The 15260-nt window shown below is 57.3% G+C and overlaps 1 protein-coding gene across 1 annotated transcript; it reads right to left on the reverse strand.

Annotated features, from left to right (window-relative positions):
* Positions 1-551: 551 nt before the first annotated feature.
* Positions 552-14752, reverse strand: LOC112991589 (SITS-binding protein-like). The gene is made up of 9 exons (XM_064513440.1): positions 14297-14752; positions 11691-11862; positions 10948-11155; positions 10377-10788; positions 10001-10269; positions 9315-9451; positions 8403-8524; positions 7717-7896; positions 552-5721 (listed from the first exon to the last, which is right to left on the reverse strand). Exons 1-9 carry the CDS (start codon positions 14750-14752, stop codon positions 5548-5550), a joined length of 2130 nt encoding a protein of 709 aa, XP_064369510.1. The 3' UTR covers positions 552-5547.
* Between the last annotated feature and the right edge of the window lie 508 nt (positions 14753-15260).

The raw sequence follows: 15260 nt of genomic DNA on the forward strand, positions 1-15260 counted from the left end.
GCAGCCCAGCCGGCCGCGGCCCGTACCGCCACCGCGGCGGTCCTTTAATCTAATTCTGCGCAGCATCTCGGCGGGTAGCCCTGGAAACCGGAGCGCAACGTCTCCGTGTTGACAAAGGACAAAGTTTGGTCGCAGTCTTCCTGCAAAGCAAACCGCCCGTGCCCTAGATCAACAAAACACAAAAGTGTAAACCGCAGAGGACAGTATACCCGTGACAAAATATTTACATAGCCAAAAGGTCGATTAGCCCAGCTCTCAGGTATGCAAACGGTTAAAAATCTCCCCCGGGGCAGAAGCTTTATGCTCTTTTTCAGGGAGCTGGGAAGCAGGGCAGGGCCTTTTAATCTACCTAGCAATAAGAGTGCATCAGTCATGAACATTGTAAAAAGCTCTTTCTTATGAGGAGACCTGCCTAAATCACTAGTTTCGACTCTGCCAGTCTGGAGGATTTATAAATATGTCTGAAAAATATGCAAACATATACCTCTGTTGTGTAGGAAAAAAGAAACAGCATAGGCAGTGGAGTAAAATAAAGTGCTTAAAACGAAGAATAAGTATAAGAGCTTGTGCTGGTAGTATTTTTGTTTTTGCTACATACCATAGTTCATTAAAAATTGCAAGCATTTATCCATTAATAGTCACAGAGACCACGTTTCAGGAAATTACTGAAGCATGCATTTAATTCCCATCCAATTCAGTAATCTTGAGCTCACGCGTAGATCGTTTTTCTCACCTCGACAAAATCATGACAATTAGCTTAAAATAATGGAAATAAAAAAGTATGTTAGATTCTTTTTTGTTTTCTATTAGGTGAACCTTTAGCAGGAGTTGCAGCTTCAGGCTTCTCCATAGGGCAGAGACGCAGGAACGTGAATGAGAGGAGGGATTTTCGTACATCCTCGTGACTCGGGATCGGGTATGAAGAGAGATGATGACGAGGTGGTTGTTGGCTGCTGAAGTGCCTTCCTGAAAGCCCCTGGCGTCGCTGGGTGATGTGTCCGTGTCCTTGGCTGGTTGCTTCGCCTGCCTCTTCGGGTGACCTGGCTGCTCATCGCTTCTCCCTGTCCAAATTCGCTGCCATCTCAAGTCGACCAGCTCAGCTACTGGTTTCAACAAGCTGGGCCAGCAAAGAGTTGCTCCTCAACCCATGCCAGCAGCATTAAACTACTGCTGACGAGGTCAGATGGGTTTTACCTGCGGCGAGCCAAGCGGGCAGCCCTGTGCGAGCACCTGCTGCAGCTGTGGGGCTTGGAAAAGCCACAGATTCTCATCAAAATAACCACTTTTTCCAGGCAGCGTGAGTCAACAGGGTCAAGTTATTAGTTTCCTGGAACTGCTTTAGCAAGGGGACACGTTAGTGCCTCTTCAGTGCAGGGGCGAGCGTAGGAAGCGAGGGGAAGAGCACAGTAAGTAGCTCCCAGGCGCGCTGAAACCAAAGGGGGCCAATCCTTTAAATTACATTTACATTAGCAGACACTCCATTAACAGCCTGATGACTCCAAATACGCTCTTCCGCATCCAACTGCGCCCAAGCTATAAAACGTATTCGCGATACGCTGGTAGCCGGCACTGGCGTTAGATGCCCGCTGTAACCCCGGGACCGCGCGGGTCGTGACGGAGGAGCCGCGCTGCAGCAGGCTCCCGGTTCCCGTCGTCCCGCACTGCTGACGCAAAGCAGCAGCAGCCCAAATTAAGGCAAATTCATGGTAGAAATGAGGCATATCCAATTAACAGACAGGGCAACAAGCCATGGGGGTGGAAAAAGAAAAAACAGGCTGCCAGAGGGCTTTACATCACATGTTGTCTCTCTGTTTTCTTTTTAAAGATAAAACTTGCCTTAAGCGCAAGCTGCTGGGATGTGCAGGGGGGTCGGCGAGTTGCCTCTTCGGGCCACGCTCAGCGGCAGCCCCGCACGCGTCTGCGTCCCGGAGCGAAGCACAGCCCCTCGCTCCGGGGAGCCTCCGCCGAGCAAAGGGGAGTTTCCTGGGCAGCCTTTCGGGACCATCACTTAAAAGGTGAAAATCCTGTCAAAGCCGGAGCTCGAGGAGTGCAATCCTGCTCCAAAGCAGCAGCGCTGGCGCATCTGATGCTGGACACGGCCACCGTGCTTGGAGGAAGAGGAGGGAAGCGTGCCTGACCCTGGTCTTCCTCCCCGGTGAAGGAACGTGCTCCCAACTTGCTGGCCTGGAAGGGAAGGTCCCTCCACCCTGCGCTGGCACAGGCTGCTCCTTTCCAACGTTCAGCCAGCCGCGAAACCTGGGTTCAAGTTCATGGTTTTTCTGGAGGCCAAGAATAGCAAAAAGCCGCTGTCTGCTGCTGCCGGCCTCCTTCCTTCCCCGATACTGTAATAAATTTGACCTCGAGGAGGATCTGGAGGGAAGTGCTGGCACGGTCTGGGATTAGGAGTGATTTAATCTCCCGTTAGCGCTCCGGGAGGAGATGCACACTCCCTCTCCTCTGCAGCCAGAGGCATTTGGGGTTTTGCTCAAAACTGAGATCCAGATCATCTGAATTCACTTCAGGTCAAGCACCTGAATCAAAGCTGAGCCTCAGCTGAGCCCTCACTTCCCCGAGGAGCGTGGTTTGCACGGCAAGGCAAGCCTCAAACGCTGCACGCGAGAGGCAGCGAGCAGCAGCCCCAAGGATCAGCATTTCTGTTTCAATAATAACGCCGCTGAACCCGGCCCGGCGTCGGAGCTCTGCTTGAGCCGTGTTGTTCTCCGAGCAAAAAAAAAAACCCCCACGCCTGCAGAGAGCAGCCAGCCGCCGCTCAGCGCCTTGGCAGCGCTGGGAAAAGCACGTCCGTCCCTCGCTCTCCCTCCCCGGGTTTCGGAGACAGGAGCAGCCAGAGCCGCTGCTCCCGGTGCCTGGCTCCCACGCGGCTCCTCTCCCAGAGCTGCCCTCGCCTTTCCATCCCCGCAGTTTTGTGTCAACAGCAAGAAAGAAAGAATAAACCTGCAAGGGGAGGTTAAGACGGGGTAAGGGGCAGGTCCGAGGGTGTTACAGGCCAAGACCTACCCATGCATCGAAGGAGAGCTGTCAGCGACACGAGCACCGGCACCCTTTCCCGCGGTCGCCTCCGCTGCCGGGACCCCTCTGCGCAGCCGGGGACTGTGGCCGCAGGCAGGAAGAACAGCTATAAAATTTCCATTTCCATGCACATATCCTGGATGTAAACTAAAACCCGCAGCCACGTTGCGGCACACGAGGAAAAGCTCTGCTAAAGGAGGAGACTTCTAAGGAGGCGTTTGGGGTTTTTCCTCCCCAGGCTTTCCACAGCAGCCTCAGCTGCTCTCTCCCACGAGACTGGACCACACTCCTGCACATCCATCTGGATCCATAACTCAGGTTACTGAGCACTTAAAAAAATCCCTCTAAGTGCTTACCCGGCCCAGCAAGCATCTGCTTTGCCCGTTGGGATGCTTTCTGCCGGACGGAGGAAGGGCGGCCACACAGGGTTTCGCTTGCACCACAAGGAACAATCGGAAAAAAGCACAAAATCAAGCGAACTGTGAGAAGCCCTGGCTCAGGCACTTTGGCGTTTGCCGTGCAGATCTCAGAGCAGCCAAGATGCAACATGAACTTTCTTCCTGCTCGTTCGCCGTTGCGGCTGAACCGGATTTTGGAGAGATGGTTGCTTGGGCTGAGTGGGTGTCTGCAAGGGCAGCGGATGCCGGGCCCTTTTGTGCGTGTAAAAAACACAAGACAGCAATGGGCACTGAGCCCGGAGCCTTCAGGCTTATTTCTACCAGAAGCGTGAACGGCATGTCCAAAGCGCAGTGGTGGAGAGGCCACCGCCGTGTTGAGAGGGGGATGCCGAGGGTGGAGGAGCTGGGGCAAGTCCTCCCGCGCTGGAGCATGACGTGACCTGCCACCCTTCCCCTCTGCTCCCAGCCTGCCTGTCCCCTGCGGTGCTTGGGATCCCCCATGCTCCACGGCACCCTGAAGGCTCTCCGTAAAGCATAAGAAACTCCGACCTAACTTTTTTCCAAGGAAAAAAATCCCCCCGGCCAAGCTGCTGCTGGTATCAAGCGGTCTCCAGCAGAGCTACATACTACCCCTGGCCCGTGAATCTGCTCCCTTGCTCCCAGGCAGACTGGCACCGTGAGCCCTGCTGCAGACGGAGGCAAAGCTGAAGCAGGGGAGATGCAGAAAGCGAAGACAGTGCATGATTCACGACATTGCTGTTAAAGTTTCCTCCCCCCGTAGAGCAGCCCCCCTGGGTAAAGCCTCAGGGACGCACTTGGAAGCCGTGTTTGCTGTCGCTAGCTTCTAAACACATCCCACATTTGCCAGCCACCGGGAACAGACATCCTGCTGAGCGCCTAGCGCCGCAGAAAATCATTGTATTTCTGCGCCCTCCCGGGTGCGGAGATTGCAGCGGGCTGCCAGGCAGCTCTGCCGGTGCCAGACGCTGCAGCCAAGCGCCTGCCCTTGCGGCCGTGTGCTTTGGATAGCAACGTTGCTGGTTTCCAAAATAAACACATCGGGGCTATTCCCAAAGGCACGGCCGAGGTGCTGCAGGGTAGGGACAGTCCGGCTTCCCAGCGCCATGCATCCCCGTGCAGCCTGACAGCATCGCACGGGGCCCCTCACCTGCGTTACCTGCTGCCCCGCTGCAGAGCTTTGTCCTTTACCGTCCGTTTTCTGGCTTTTTCACCTAACACGACTGTGGCATTTCCCCTTGACGTAACCAAATCAGATGGGGATGGTGCGGTTTTCCCAAGCCAAAGCGTTGCAAGCTGTAGAGGTAGGTGATGCCAGCCAGCATGGCGTGAGCTTCTTCAGGCACTTGGGACTGGTCCGCTTCGAGTATTTCTTTTCGAGGTGGGCCATCATCCTGTCTGTCGACGTCGCGCTCTGTTAGACCTGCTTCTTGCCTTGATTGAGTTGTTTTTATTCAGCAGAAATCGGCCTCCTGTAGACCTGGAGTCTACCCGCTTTTCCCGTTATCCCGTAACTCCGAAAGTTGGTCTCTCACCACCGAAGACTCTCCTGGTGGATCATACACAGAATCGGATCGGAAGAGCAGCTAGAGTTCAGTACGTGCAGTGTCCATGCGTGTGGATAGAGCTATCACACATCTACATCTGTCACACATTTTGCTATATATATATATATCTTTTTCTTTTCTTTTCTTTTCTTTAAAAGCAGAAGCCCCATCCTGGCAGAATCTGATGTTCGTTTATCTCAGATTTTGGGCAATCCACAGTCAGGGCAGAGCAGCATCTTTGATCAGGGTGCCAAGAACCTGGAAACGCTGAATGTGCCCACTTGAACAGATGCACACAAACGTTTCCCTGGGAAAAGCCTGGAAAAAGATGGGCTGCCGTTCTGCATGGACCTATATTTGTGCCAAAGCTCCTACTGTATCTTTGCTATTTTGGAATAATAGCAAATAGTAAAAGATTTGAACAGTTTCTGTGGAAATAAAAAACCCAAAGTTCTTGGAAAAGTGCAAATGGGGTGAATTTGTCTTTAGAGGAAGAGAGCGCGTTTGGCCAGCGCTGCTCTCGTGGGAAGGAGGTAAACTGACAGTGTGCAGATCTAGGAGGTCTTTACAAAAACCGGCACTTCTGCAAGGCTGGCGGAGTAATTCCTGAGCACGGTTCCTCCGTCAAACACCTGGGCCGAGTTGGTGTCCATCCACAGGCACCCTTCTCCTGGCAGGTAGATGTCCCTCCACGTCTGCCCTTTTTCGGTTATCGGGGCGACCAGGACCTGCAGTTGAGAGAAGAAGCGCTTTCAGCACACGTAGGGTTACCCGAAGGCAGCGCCAGCTGCTCCGAGCAAGCCAGGAGGCCAAAGCCGGACGGGAGCAACCGCAGAGGAACCCACAGCTGAAAATCCAAAATAAGAAAAGTAACAGGGCCTGGTGCTGCGGACAGGATGGGGCTGGCACGGGGCACCCCTGACGGCAGCTCCCTCGGGCAAGACAGGGGGGATGAAGGTGACATTAGACTCGAGGAAAGATGGCCATGCCCACATCGCATAGGAAATTCATGGCAGAGGTGGGAATTTCTCTTTGCTCCCACGACCCTGCAATGCAGACGCTTCAGTGCCACCTTTTTTAATCAATTGGTGCTATGTAATCCTGCAAGAAATCAAGCAGAAACTTGTCTTTCAGCCAGAAATCAACCCTTTGCTGGGGATGGGAGAAGAGCCCCCATTTCCTTCAGCAGCCTTTAGCTCCAGGCTGCCAGAAGGGAGGCCTTCAAAAACTGGAAAAACAGACAGCATAGAGGAAAGAGGCCAAGAACAGACAACTCCCGTGCCAACGCACAGCCCACCCCGCTTGCCCAGCCACTCGCCAGCACTCGTGCACCGAGCGTGTACGTGCTGATGGAGGCGGCGCGTCCTGCTCCCTCCTCTCCTTCCCTTCTGCTTCCCACGGCTGTCTGTGCGGCTTAACCCTCCCTTCCCAGCTCCCCTCGCCCGGAGAAAGATCCCAGTTTAAATTGCTCGGACTAGTTCGCAGGTACAGGTCACGTAAACTCTGGAAAACTCTTGCGCTCAAGCGATGTACTCCCATTTGCTTTATTCTTCTTTGAGCTGCAGGGGAGGCTCCTGGAAAGCAGTGGCACAGAGCAAAGCACCTCGCTCCTGCTGAGGTTCAAGAGATTTAGCTGCCCAATACCCTCACATTTTTTTCCAAATCTTCTTTTTTGTTGTTTTTGATTTATGGGAGAAGAACACTTCGAAATTGCTGAAGCTGCCTAGTTGACAGAGGGGTCCTGAGATCTTTTCCTCCCCGCTACTGCAAGGTAACAGAAAGCAGTTTCTACAATTCTGAGAATATTTATTCCTGATAAATTATTTCACTTCAGAAGCGGAAAGAGGTTTTCAGGACCCTAAATGAAGAATTTTGCAAGAAAATCACGGCCCTTTTTGAGAGGAGAAAAGCCCAGCTGCTTCGGCTTGAATTTGAAGCCACTTGAGCATTTGAAGCTTTGATTTGTATTTGTGCAGAACTGGGTGCGCGTGATGATGAAGGAAGAGATGGCAAGAGGAAAAAAGAAATAAAACTATAGAAAAGCCACTACAGGGAAAAAACCAGCTGGAGAGAGAAAACAGCGTAGGGCATTTGTGGATCAGTGAAGCCCCGGCCACCGGTGCAAGGGACGCCGCGGTGGTTTGGCACACGCCAGGCGTGCGTTTGCTGAATTGGCGCGCTTTGCTGGTCTCCCCACTGTTATATCTAAATATACCTGGAGGGAAGGACTCGATAGAGATCGACCCTTGTTCCCCTTCCTGCTAGTGGAAGCGAGGGCGGTCGGAGCAGCTTCAGACACAGCACCTTGAGTTTGCGCCATCTCGAGCGGGAATCTCACCTCGCCAATGCAGCCCACGTTTCTGCGCTGCCACTGTCTGATTTCAGCTCATGTGATTTTTGGGGAAGGACAAGGTTTTAGCTTGTTTGCAATTATCACTAATATGAGCACGAGAGCCAAAATTCCAGGCTCGTCTTCCGGTAGAAAGCTTTAGAGCAAAGCTGGCCATTAAACAACGTTTTCCATAGCAAACCTTGGTTTGCAAGTGGGATCGTTATTCCTGAGCCAGCTGTGGCAGCAATAGGGCAGAGGGCACTGAAAAGGGAGGAAAGCCTGGTGCAACATCTGCCCACGTTTGCAAAGAGCCCGGAGAGATAACTCAGCAACGCAAGCTGCTCTTGTACCAAAATAAGGATAAACTCCTGACACAGGGAATATTTCTCACCTCGTCTCCGATGAGGAATTCGTCCTCTATCGTGAAAGCAGCCGGATCCGTGGGGCTGAGCCACCACACGGGCCGGATGATGGGATAGCCCCACGCCACCCAGTCCTGGCTGTATTTTACGATGAGCGGAGCGACAAAATCCTGGTGCCGCTGGATGCATTGCCTGGTGAGATTCAGGACCTGCAGGCAGAGACACGACACGTTCCTGCACGCAATACACAGCAAAGCGAGCAGGCAAGAAACAGAAATACAAATAAATAAATAAATATGTATATATTCCTTGCAGGAAGAGACCAAAGCCTGAACCACTGAATTGCAACATCCCGATCAAGTTGCACCAGACAACACGGGTTTGGTATGGTGGGTAACGCTGGTTTAGATGTGACCTGCAGGGTCAGGGCACAGCTGCTGGCAGGCAATATATGCCTTTAACCAAAGCAGTGAAGTCTTCTGCTGGCAGAGAGAGCGTGCAAAGGTCTGCCTTGGTGGGTAGCCATACACCCCGGCATGCCTGGAGATATTCCTGCACCGCCAGCAAGCATTGGGCAGGGATTTAAGCAGTGATGTGCCCCAAATACAGCCCTCGGAGGCCTTTCATGGCTTTTAGGAGACCGACTGCAAAGGCTGCGCTGGCCACAAAAGGCACCCGACGGGGCCAGGCGACCCGCAGGAGAGCGGGGACGTACCCAGGCGTCGCAGCAGGCCCACGGCGGCGTGCTGAAGGACATCACGGGCAGGAACGTCACGATCTGCAGCCAGCGCACGTACAGCTCCTGGTCCGGCGGCAGCTCGTCGGCCAGGGTCCCTCCTGCCGGGGACAGGCGAGCCCAGGTCCGCTTGCAAGAGGCCCCCGATCGCCCACCCTGCTTCCCTCCTTGCACCCAAATAGCAGATGCCAATTAAAGATCCAGCCACTTTAGGCCAACGGACACATGCTGGGGACAGCTCCGAAATCCTAGTGGCATGCTGCAAAAAAGGGCTTGCGGCAAATGCAAATGCTAAGAGGAGGCAAGGTTTGCACACGCGCTTTCTCTTTTCAGTGTGAACAGCAGCAGCTTCCAACTCCCCTCCGAAATAAAAGACAGGGGCTTAGGGAAAAAAAAGAGAAAAAACAGAAGAAAAACAGGTAGTGGGTCTAGATTTGACTTAAACCACTACCAAAACACCCTGGGGCTGGCGTTGCCCCAGGAAGGCCCCAAAAGAAACCAACAGGTTCAACGTTTTTGGGGAGGGACCAAGAGGCAGCGATTGCATAAGGCTCGTTTTCTGCGGCGAGCTGGCTAAAAATAGAGGCCAAATTCAGAATTGCTCAAGCAGCCCGGTTTCACAGGGCTGCTCCACCGGCTGCCAGCCTCTGCCTGTTGGGTCTCCGCCGCTAACCAAATATTTGTGGGGAGTTTTACATAACGCTGTCACCTCCGAGAAGAGGCTCGGGGAGGGAAACGAGCCGCTTGGCCCCAATTCAGCGATTGTTTTTGAGCTTTTAAATGTTCTCATTTAAGGATCTGTGCTTTTGGGCCCACCGCCGGCACGCGAGAAGCAGCCCGTTAAACCCGGCGACGTTTTCCCCCCGCTCCGTCCCTGGGCGAAGCTCGTACCTACGGCGTCGGGGACGAAGAAGCTGTAGCCCAGGAGGCTGGAGAGCAGCGCGGCCGGGATGAGGCCCTTGAGGCCGCCGTGGCTCCAGTCGGGGCGCAGCGGGCTCAGCCGCACGAAGAGCGGCAGGTGGCTCGACCTGCGGGTGCAAGCACAAACCCTTCGATGAGGCTCCCGTATATACGCGAGGGACAGGGATTACTCTCCTCCGAGTGGCATTTTTCCAGATTTAAGTGCATCAAGGCAGCACCTGGGCTCCCTAATAAACCCCCTTGGAGCCACCCCAACCCTTGGCTGCCCTGAAGTCCCCGCTCGTGCTTTGACTCCTGCCGGTGGCCGTTTTGGCGAGGCTCCGTGTGAAACGGCACCAAAGCAGCACCGCATTTCCCCACAGCTATTAACCAATACTATGGGTTATGCAAGGATAAAAGCCGAGAAAACGGCATTTCTTCGCTGTTGCAATCAATTACCAACGCGGGGATCTGGCCAAGGCTTGGCCCCCGCATCCTGCAAAAGCTGCAGCTGTCCGGGGGTGGCATTGCAAAGGATGCAACACCTGCATGCGTTTTTATGCTCTAAAACACAGAATAACAATAATAAAATTAAACTAAAGAAAGAAGAAGGGGCGATGCGAGAGCAACCCTGCCCCGGGAGCGCCCCGCTGCCCACCTGGGTGCCCGGGACCCACCTGGCGCCGGCGGTGACGACGGTGGCATTGCCCAGTGTGGCGGCCACGGTGGCCAACGCGGCGGCGTAGCCGTCGCCCTGCAGCCCGGCGGGCGGCCGCAGGCCCTGCTCCAGGTAGGCGTTGCCCTCGGCGCCCTCCAACGCCGCGTGCTCCGCGCCCAGCGCCCGCCGCAGGCGCCCGGCCCGCGCCACCAACCAGCTCGCCGCCGCCTCGCTGGTGGCGTCCAGGCGGGCGGCCAGCTGCCCTTTCCAGCGGGCCAGCAGCGGCACCTGCGGCGCGGGAGGGACGCGGTCAGGCCACGCCGTGACACCGGCAAATTTCGATCCCCCCCCCCCCCCCCCCGCCGGCTTCGAGAGCCCGAGCGGCGGCTCCGTACCGAGGCGCCGGGGCGGGAGCGCAGGCTCAGCCAGCGGCCGGCGGCACCGTCCCGCAGGGAGCTCAGGAAGAGCGGCGAGGCCACGCTGGCGTAGGGCGACAGCGTCACCGACAGCTTCATGGGCTTCACGGCCGAGAGCTCCCAGGGCGGCTTGGCGCCGCGCCGCTGCCTCCGGCCGTCCTGCGGGGTGGAAAGGCGGAGCGGGGAGGAAAACGAGGGTCCCGCCTGCCGCGAAAGCCGCGCGGGGCCGCCGGGACATACCGCGTCGGCGAGGGCGGCCGTGCAGCGCTCGCCCAGGGCCAGGAGCCCTTCCTTGAGGCGGTGCCGCTGCAGGCGGTTGCAGAAAGCCCGGAGGCCTCGCTTGATCTTGGCGGCCGAGCCGCCAGGGCCGCGGTAGTGCCAGATGGGCGACCTGCACCGGGGAGAAGACAAGATGGCGGCGGGAGAAAACAAGATGGCGGCGGGAGAAAACAAGATGGCGGCATCCCAACGCCCATGGCGGCCCTGCCAAAGCCCGGGGCCTCGCCATCCCCGTCCCCCGGGGAGAAGGGGGTTTTGAGCGGGGCCTTACCGCAGCAGGGCGGTGTCGGGCGGGCGGCGGGGCTCCAGGGCGAGGCGGGCGCCCGCGTGCCGCTGGGCCGCAGCCACGTCGGTGCTGGCGCACAGCCGGTAGCGCAGGGCCGGCGCGGGGCTGCCGGGGGGGCTCTCGAGGCAGAAGCGCCTGTCGCTCTCCACCGAGAGGAAGAGGGGCACGTCGGGGGCCACCGTCACCGTCGCGCCTTGGGGGGCGAGAAAAAGGGGGGGAAAAAGCCGTGCGGCGCGGCCATTTCCCGGGGATCCCTCCCATCGATGAAGGTGCCCTCGGCCGCGAAGGCCCTCGCTGCCCGGCTTGTTTCGCCCGCCATCTCGTGAGGCCGCTCATGTGATTTCGCCGCCGCGCTAATCCGCTCCCCATGATGGGCTTGCACTGCCTGTGCCTGGCTGGCTTTGCAAAACCCCAGGCGAGGGGGTTTTCTGGGGTTTTTCCCCCCTTTTGCAGCGAGGTTTGTGCCCGCTCTTGTCAGAGAGCGGACAGACCCGCGTCCCCGCACCTCCTCCCCTGCATCCCAGTTCGGGGGCGGCATCGTGTTGCTGGACGCCGGGGTAAAAATGCTATGGGAAAACATGGGGCTCGCGGCATTGCATCGAGCCCCAGGCGTTGCAAACCCCGGTGTTGCATCGAGCCAGGCCAAAAAACCCAACTAACCCAAGCAGCCCGGGTGCCGCTCACGTGCCGGCAGCGTTAGGGAACGGGGGACTAAAGGCAGCGGTCACCTGTCGACGCCAAGAAGTACCCCTCCAGCACGGGCCCGTAGCCGCCGGGGTTTCGGCCGAAGTCGCTGATGACGAAGGGCTGCGGCTCGGCGTCCACGGCGTTGAGCGGCCAGCGCGGGGCGCGGACGCCGGCACCCCCGTACCAGGAGACGTTGGCCATGGAGAAGCAATCCTGCGGCCGGAGAGAGCGGCTGAGCCCCGCCGCGGGCTTATTTAAAACCATCCAGCGGTGCAAAAAGGCGGAAGTAGGAGGAAAAAAAAGCAAAAATCCTAACAAAAACCCAGAGCGCCGTTTATGCGCTTGGCTTACCTTTAAGACCGCAAAAGCCTTAACGTTTTAATCTAAAGCTACTTTCGCTTCCTTTTGCCCTTACGCCAGAGTTCAACGCGCAGCTGGATGGAGAAAGCCCTGTCACGGGAATCATAAAAACCACATTCCTCCAAAATTAACTTCCTTTAAAAAGAAAAAAAGGCAAGTGCTCAAAATACCCACAGGTGCCCCACAGTTTTAGACAGATGGAACTTAAAAAAAGAAAATCCCTCTGAAACACCCTGATGACCCAGTGGTAATGCAGTTGCGTGATACCCGATGCCTCAGCAATGCCAAATCCTTCACTTCTGCACACAACAATTATTAAAATTAGCTGTTTTTAACAGCTGGAGCTGCTGGGGGAAGGATGCTGAGAAGGCAGGAAGAGGTTAAGTCTCCCTGAGGGCTGGGAAAGGAGAGCTGAATTATTAAAGTGGAAATCTTCGAGGCGTGCAAGAGCTGGGCCGGGTTTCAGCTCAGCTCTTTGCACCAGCTAGGGAGGAAAAAAAAGAAAAAAGGCAAAAAAAATACCCCATTCTTGAGACTTTTGTCTTTCCATGGATCAGGCACGTTCTGCTGGCCTGAATCACCCAAGGGTGATTTGGGACCAAGGAGAAAAAAACCATCCGGGTGCCCCATCCCGTTCCCTCTCCCGCTGCCCAGCGAGCGTCTCGGTGGCATCCAGCTCTTTTGTCTGTTTTTTGCTCTTTCCCTCCCTGAGCATTGTCTGAAAAAGCTCTTTTTTTCCCCCTCCAAGGCGGCAAATCGGAGGCCGCGCAAGCAAAACCCCCGTAAAGCTCCGCGCGCTGAGTGGCCGCGTCGTGCCTGCGGTCGGAAAAAAGCCCTTTCCCGACTTTTCTCCCCTTAAAACCTCCGTTTATCCCGCCTATGCACAAGCACATCAGCACCCCACGGCGAGGGGCCGCTATTTCGGCGCCCGTCCCGTCCCATCCCCTACCCGGCACCACTGCGTCTCCCATGGGTGCTGTGCTGAGCCTGCTTTTTCCCATGCAGGGGCCACTTTTTCCCGCACAGAGACTACACCGAGGCCACTTTTTCCCATGCAGGGCCATTTTTTCCCCATGCAGGGGCCACTTTTCCCATGCAGGGGCCACCCCAAGGCCACTTTTTCCCATGCAGGGCCACCTTTTCCCACCCCGAGGCCACTTTTTCCCGCAAAAGGGCCGCATTGAGACCACTTTTTCCTGCACAGTGGCCACGCTGAAGCCACTTTTTCCTGTGCCGGGGCCACCCCGAGGACACTTTTTCCTGTGCAGGAACACTTTTTCCCACTCCAGGGCCACCCCAAGGCCACTTTTCCCATGCAGGGCCACTTTTTCCCATACAAAGGCCACACTAAGACCACTTTTTCCTGGGCAGGGGCCACCCCGAGGCCACTTCTTCCTGTGCAGGGCCACTTTTTCCCACTCCAGGGCCACCCCAAGGCCACTTTTTCCCACGCAGGGGCCACTTTTCCCACGCAGGGGCCACCCCAAGGCCACTCTTCCCATGCAGGGCCACTTTTTGCCATGCCGGGGCCACCCCAAGGACACTTTTTCCTGTACCAGGGCCACTTTTTCCCCTTTCTCCCATGCAGAGACCACCCTGAGGCCACTTTCTCCCACCCCAAGGCCACTTTTTCCCCATACAAGGGCCACACTAAGACGACTTTTTCCTGTGCTGGGGCCACCCTGAGACCACTTCTCCCATGCAGGGCCACTTTTTCCCGTGCCGGGGCCACTTTTTCCTACACAGGGACCACCCCAAGGCCACTTTTTCCCACCCCGAGGCCACTTTTTCCCCATACAAAGGCCACGCTAAGACCACTTTTTCCCGTGCCGGGGCTACTTTTTCCCACTTTTTCCCGTGCCAGGGCCACTTTTTCCCCACTTTTTCCCCACTTTTTCCCGTGCCGGGGCCACTTTCTCCCATGCCAGGGCCACTTTTTCCCCACTTTTTCCTGTGCCAGGGCCACTTTTTCCCATGCCAGGGCCACTTTTTCCCCACTTTTTCCTGTGCTGGGGCCACTTTTTCCCGTGCCGGGGCCACTTTTTCCCCACTTTTTCCCGTGCCGGGGCCACTTTTTCCCACTTTTTCCCATGCCAGGGCCACTTTTTCCCACTTTCTCCCATGCCAGGGCCACTTTTTCCCCACTTTTTCCTGTGCCGGGGCCACTTTTTCCCGTGCCGGGGCCACTTTTTCCCACTTTTTCCCGTGCCGGGGCCACTTTTTCCCACTTTTCCCCACCCCGAGGCCACTTTTCCCCACCCCGAGGCCACTTTTCCCGCGCCGTTACCTTCAGCGCGGCGCCGGGCTGCAGCGGGGTCCAGGCGAGGCTGTAGCACTCGGCGGCTCCGGCGGCCTCCTCGAGGGCCACGTGCAGCTCGGCCGCCTCGTCCCAGGCGCCGCAGAAGCGGCCGCCGTCGGGGCGGCAGCGGTCCGGGGGCAGCGGCAGCCCGGCGGCGGCCCCGGCGGCCAGGGCCACGGCGGCCAGCGGGCGCCCGGCCCCGCGGCGCAGCAGCAGCACGGCGCCGGCGCGGCGCTCCCAGGCCAGGCCGGCCGCGGGGCCCCGCAGCAGCCAGGCCCGCCGCGGCGCCTCCGCCGCCTGCCACGAGACCACGCCGATGGTGAGGACGAAGAAGACGGCCACGCCGAGGCAGGCCACGGCGCCCCGCCAGGGCTCGCGCGGCTCCGTCGACGCCGGCTCCCACGGCGGCGGCTGGCTCGGGGGCCGGGCGCGGGCCGGCGGCATGGCGCCCCGAGGCCTCCGCTCGCCTCCTTCCCCGCTCGCCGCCGAGCGCGAAACCGCTCCTCCTCGGATTACTCCCCTCCCTCCCAAAGGAGAGAAAAACAGAGAGAGGAAAAAAAAAAAAATTGAACCTCAATCCCTCTTTGCAATAATAGAGTGAAAAAAATTCCCCTTGGCAGCCTTTCCCCAGCACCGCCGAGGCTAAAGCTGGGCTTTCTTCCCCGCTCGCCAGCGAAGCTCCGGCTGCAGCCGCGGGAAGCGGAGGGCGGCGATGGCCGAGGCTATTCGATCCCACGGCACCCACGGGCGACACCTAAGACGAGGCGTCTCCCGCTGCCGGCCGGGCTGTGCCTATCCTCAGCTCCGGCAGGGCAGTTATTCCCAGGGGAAGAGCCGAAAAAGGGGTTAACGCCAGCTTCCCCCAGCTGAGGCTGGAAAAACAGGCACCTGAGTGGCAGCAGCTAGGGATCAACCCTATTAGACACCTGAGAATCCACCTGGGAGGAAGCTG

Source organism: Dromaius novaehollandiae, chromosome 5, assembly GCF_036370855.1.
Source record: "Dromaius novaehollandiae isolate bDroNov1 chromosome 5, bDroNov1.hap1, whole genome shotgun sequence".
Lineage (NCBI taxonomy): Eukaryota > Metazoa > Chordata > Aves > Casuariiformes > Dromaiidae > Dromaius > Dromaius novaehollandiae.

What these genes read in the sequence shown, in the direction of transcription:
- LOC112991589 (XM_064513440.1), bottom strand. Translation starts at nt 14,752, where the DNA reads ATGCCGCCGGCCCGCGCCCGGCCCCCGAGCCAGCCGCCGCCGTGGGAG. An exon ending in CCCGACACCGCCCTGCTGCG is followed by an intron (nt 10,789 to 10,947) that starts GTAAGGCCCCGC and finishes TCCCCGGTGCAG; the next exon opens with GTCGCCCATCTGGCACTACC. An exon ending in CTTCGTCCCCGACGCCGTAG is followed by an intron (nt 8,525 to 9,314) that starts GTACGAGCTTCG and finishes TGTCCCCGGCAG; the next exon opens with GAGGGACCCTGGCCGACGAG.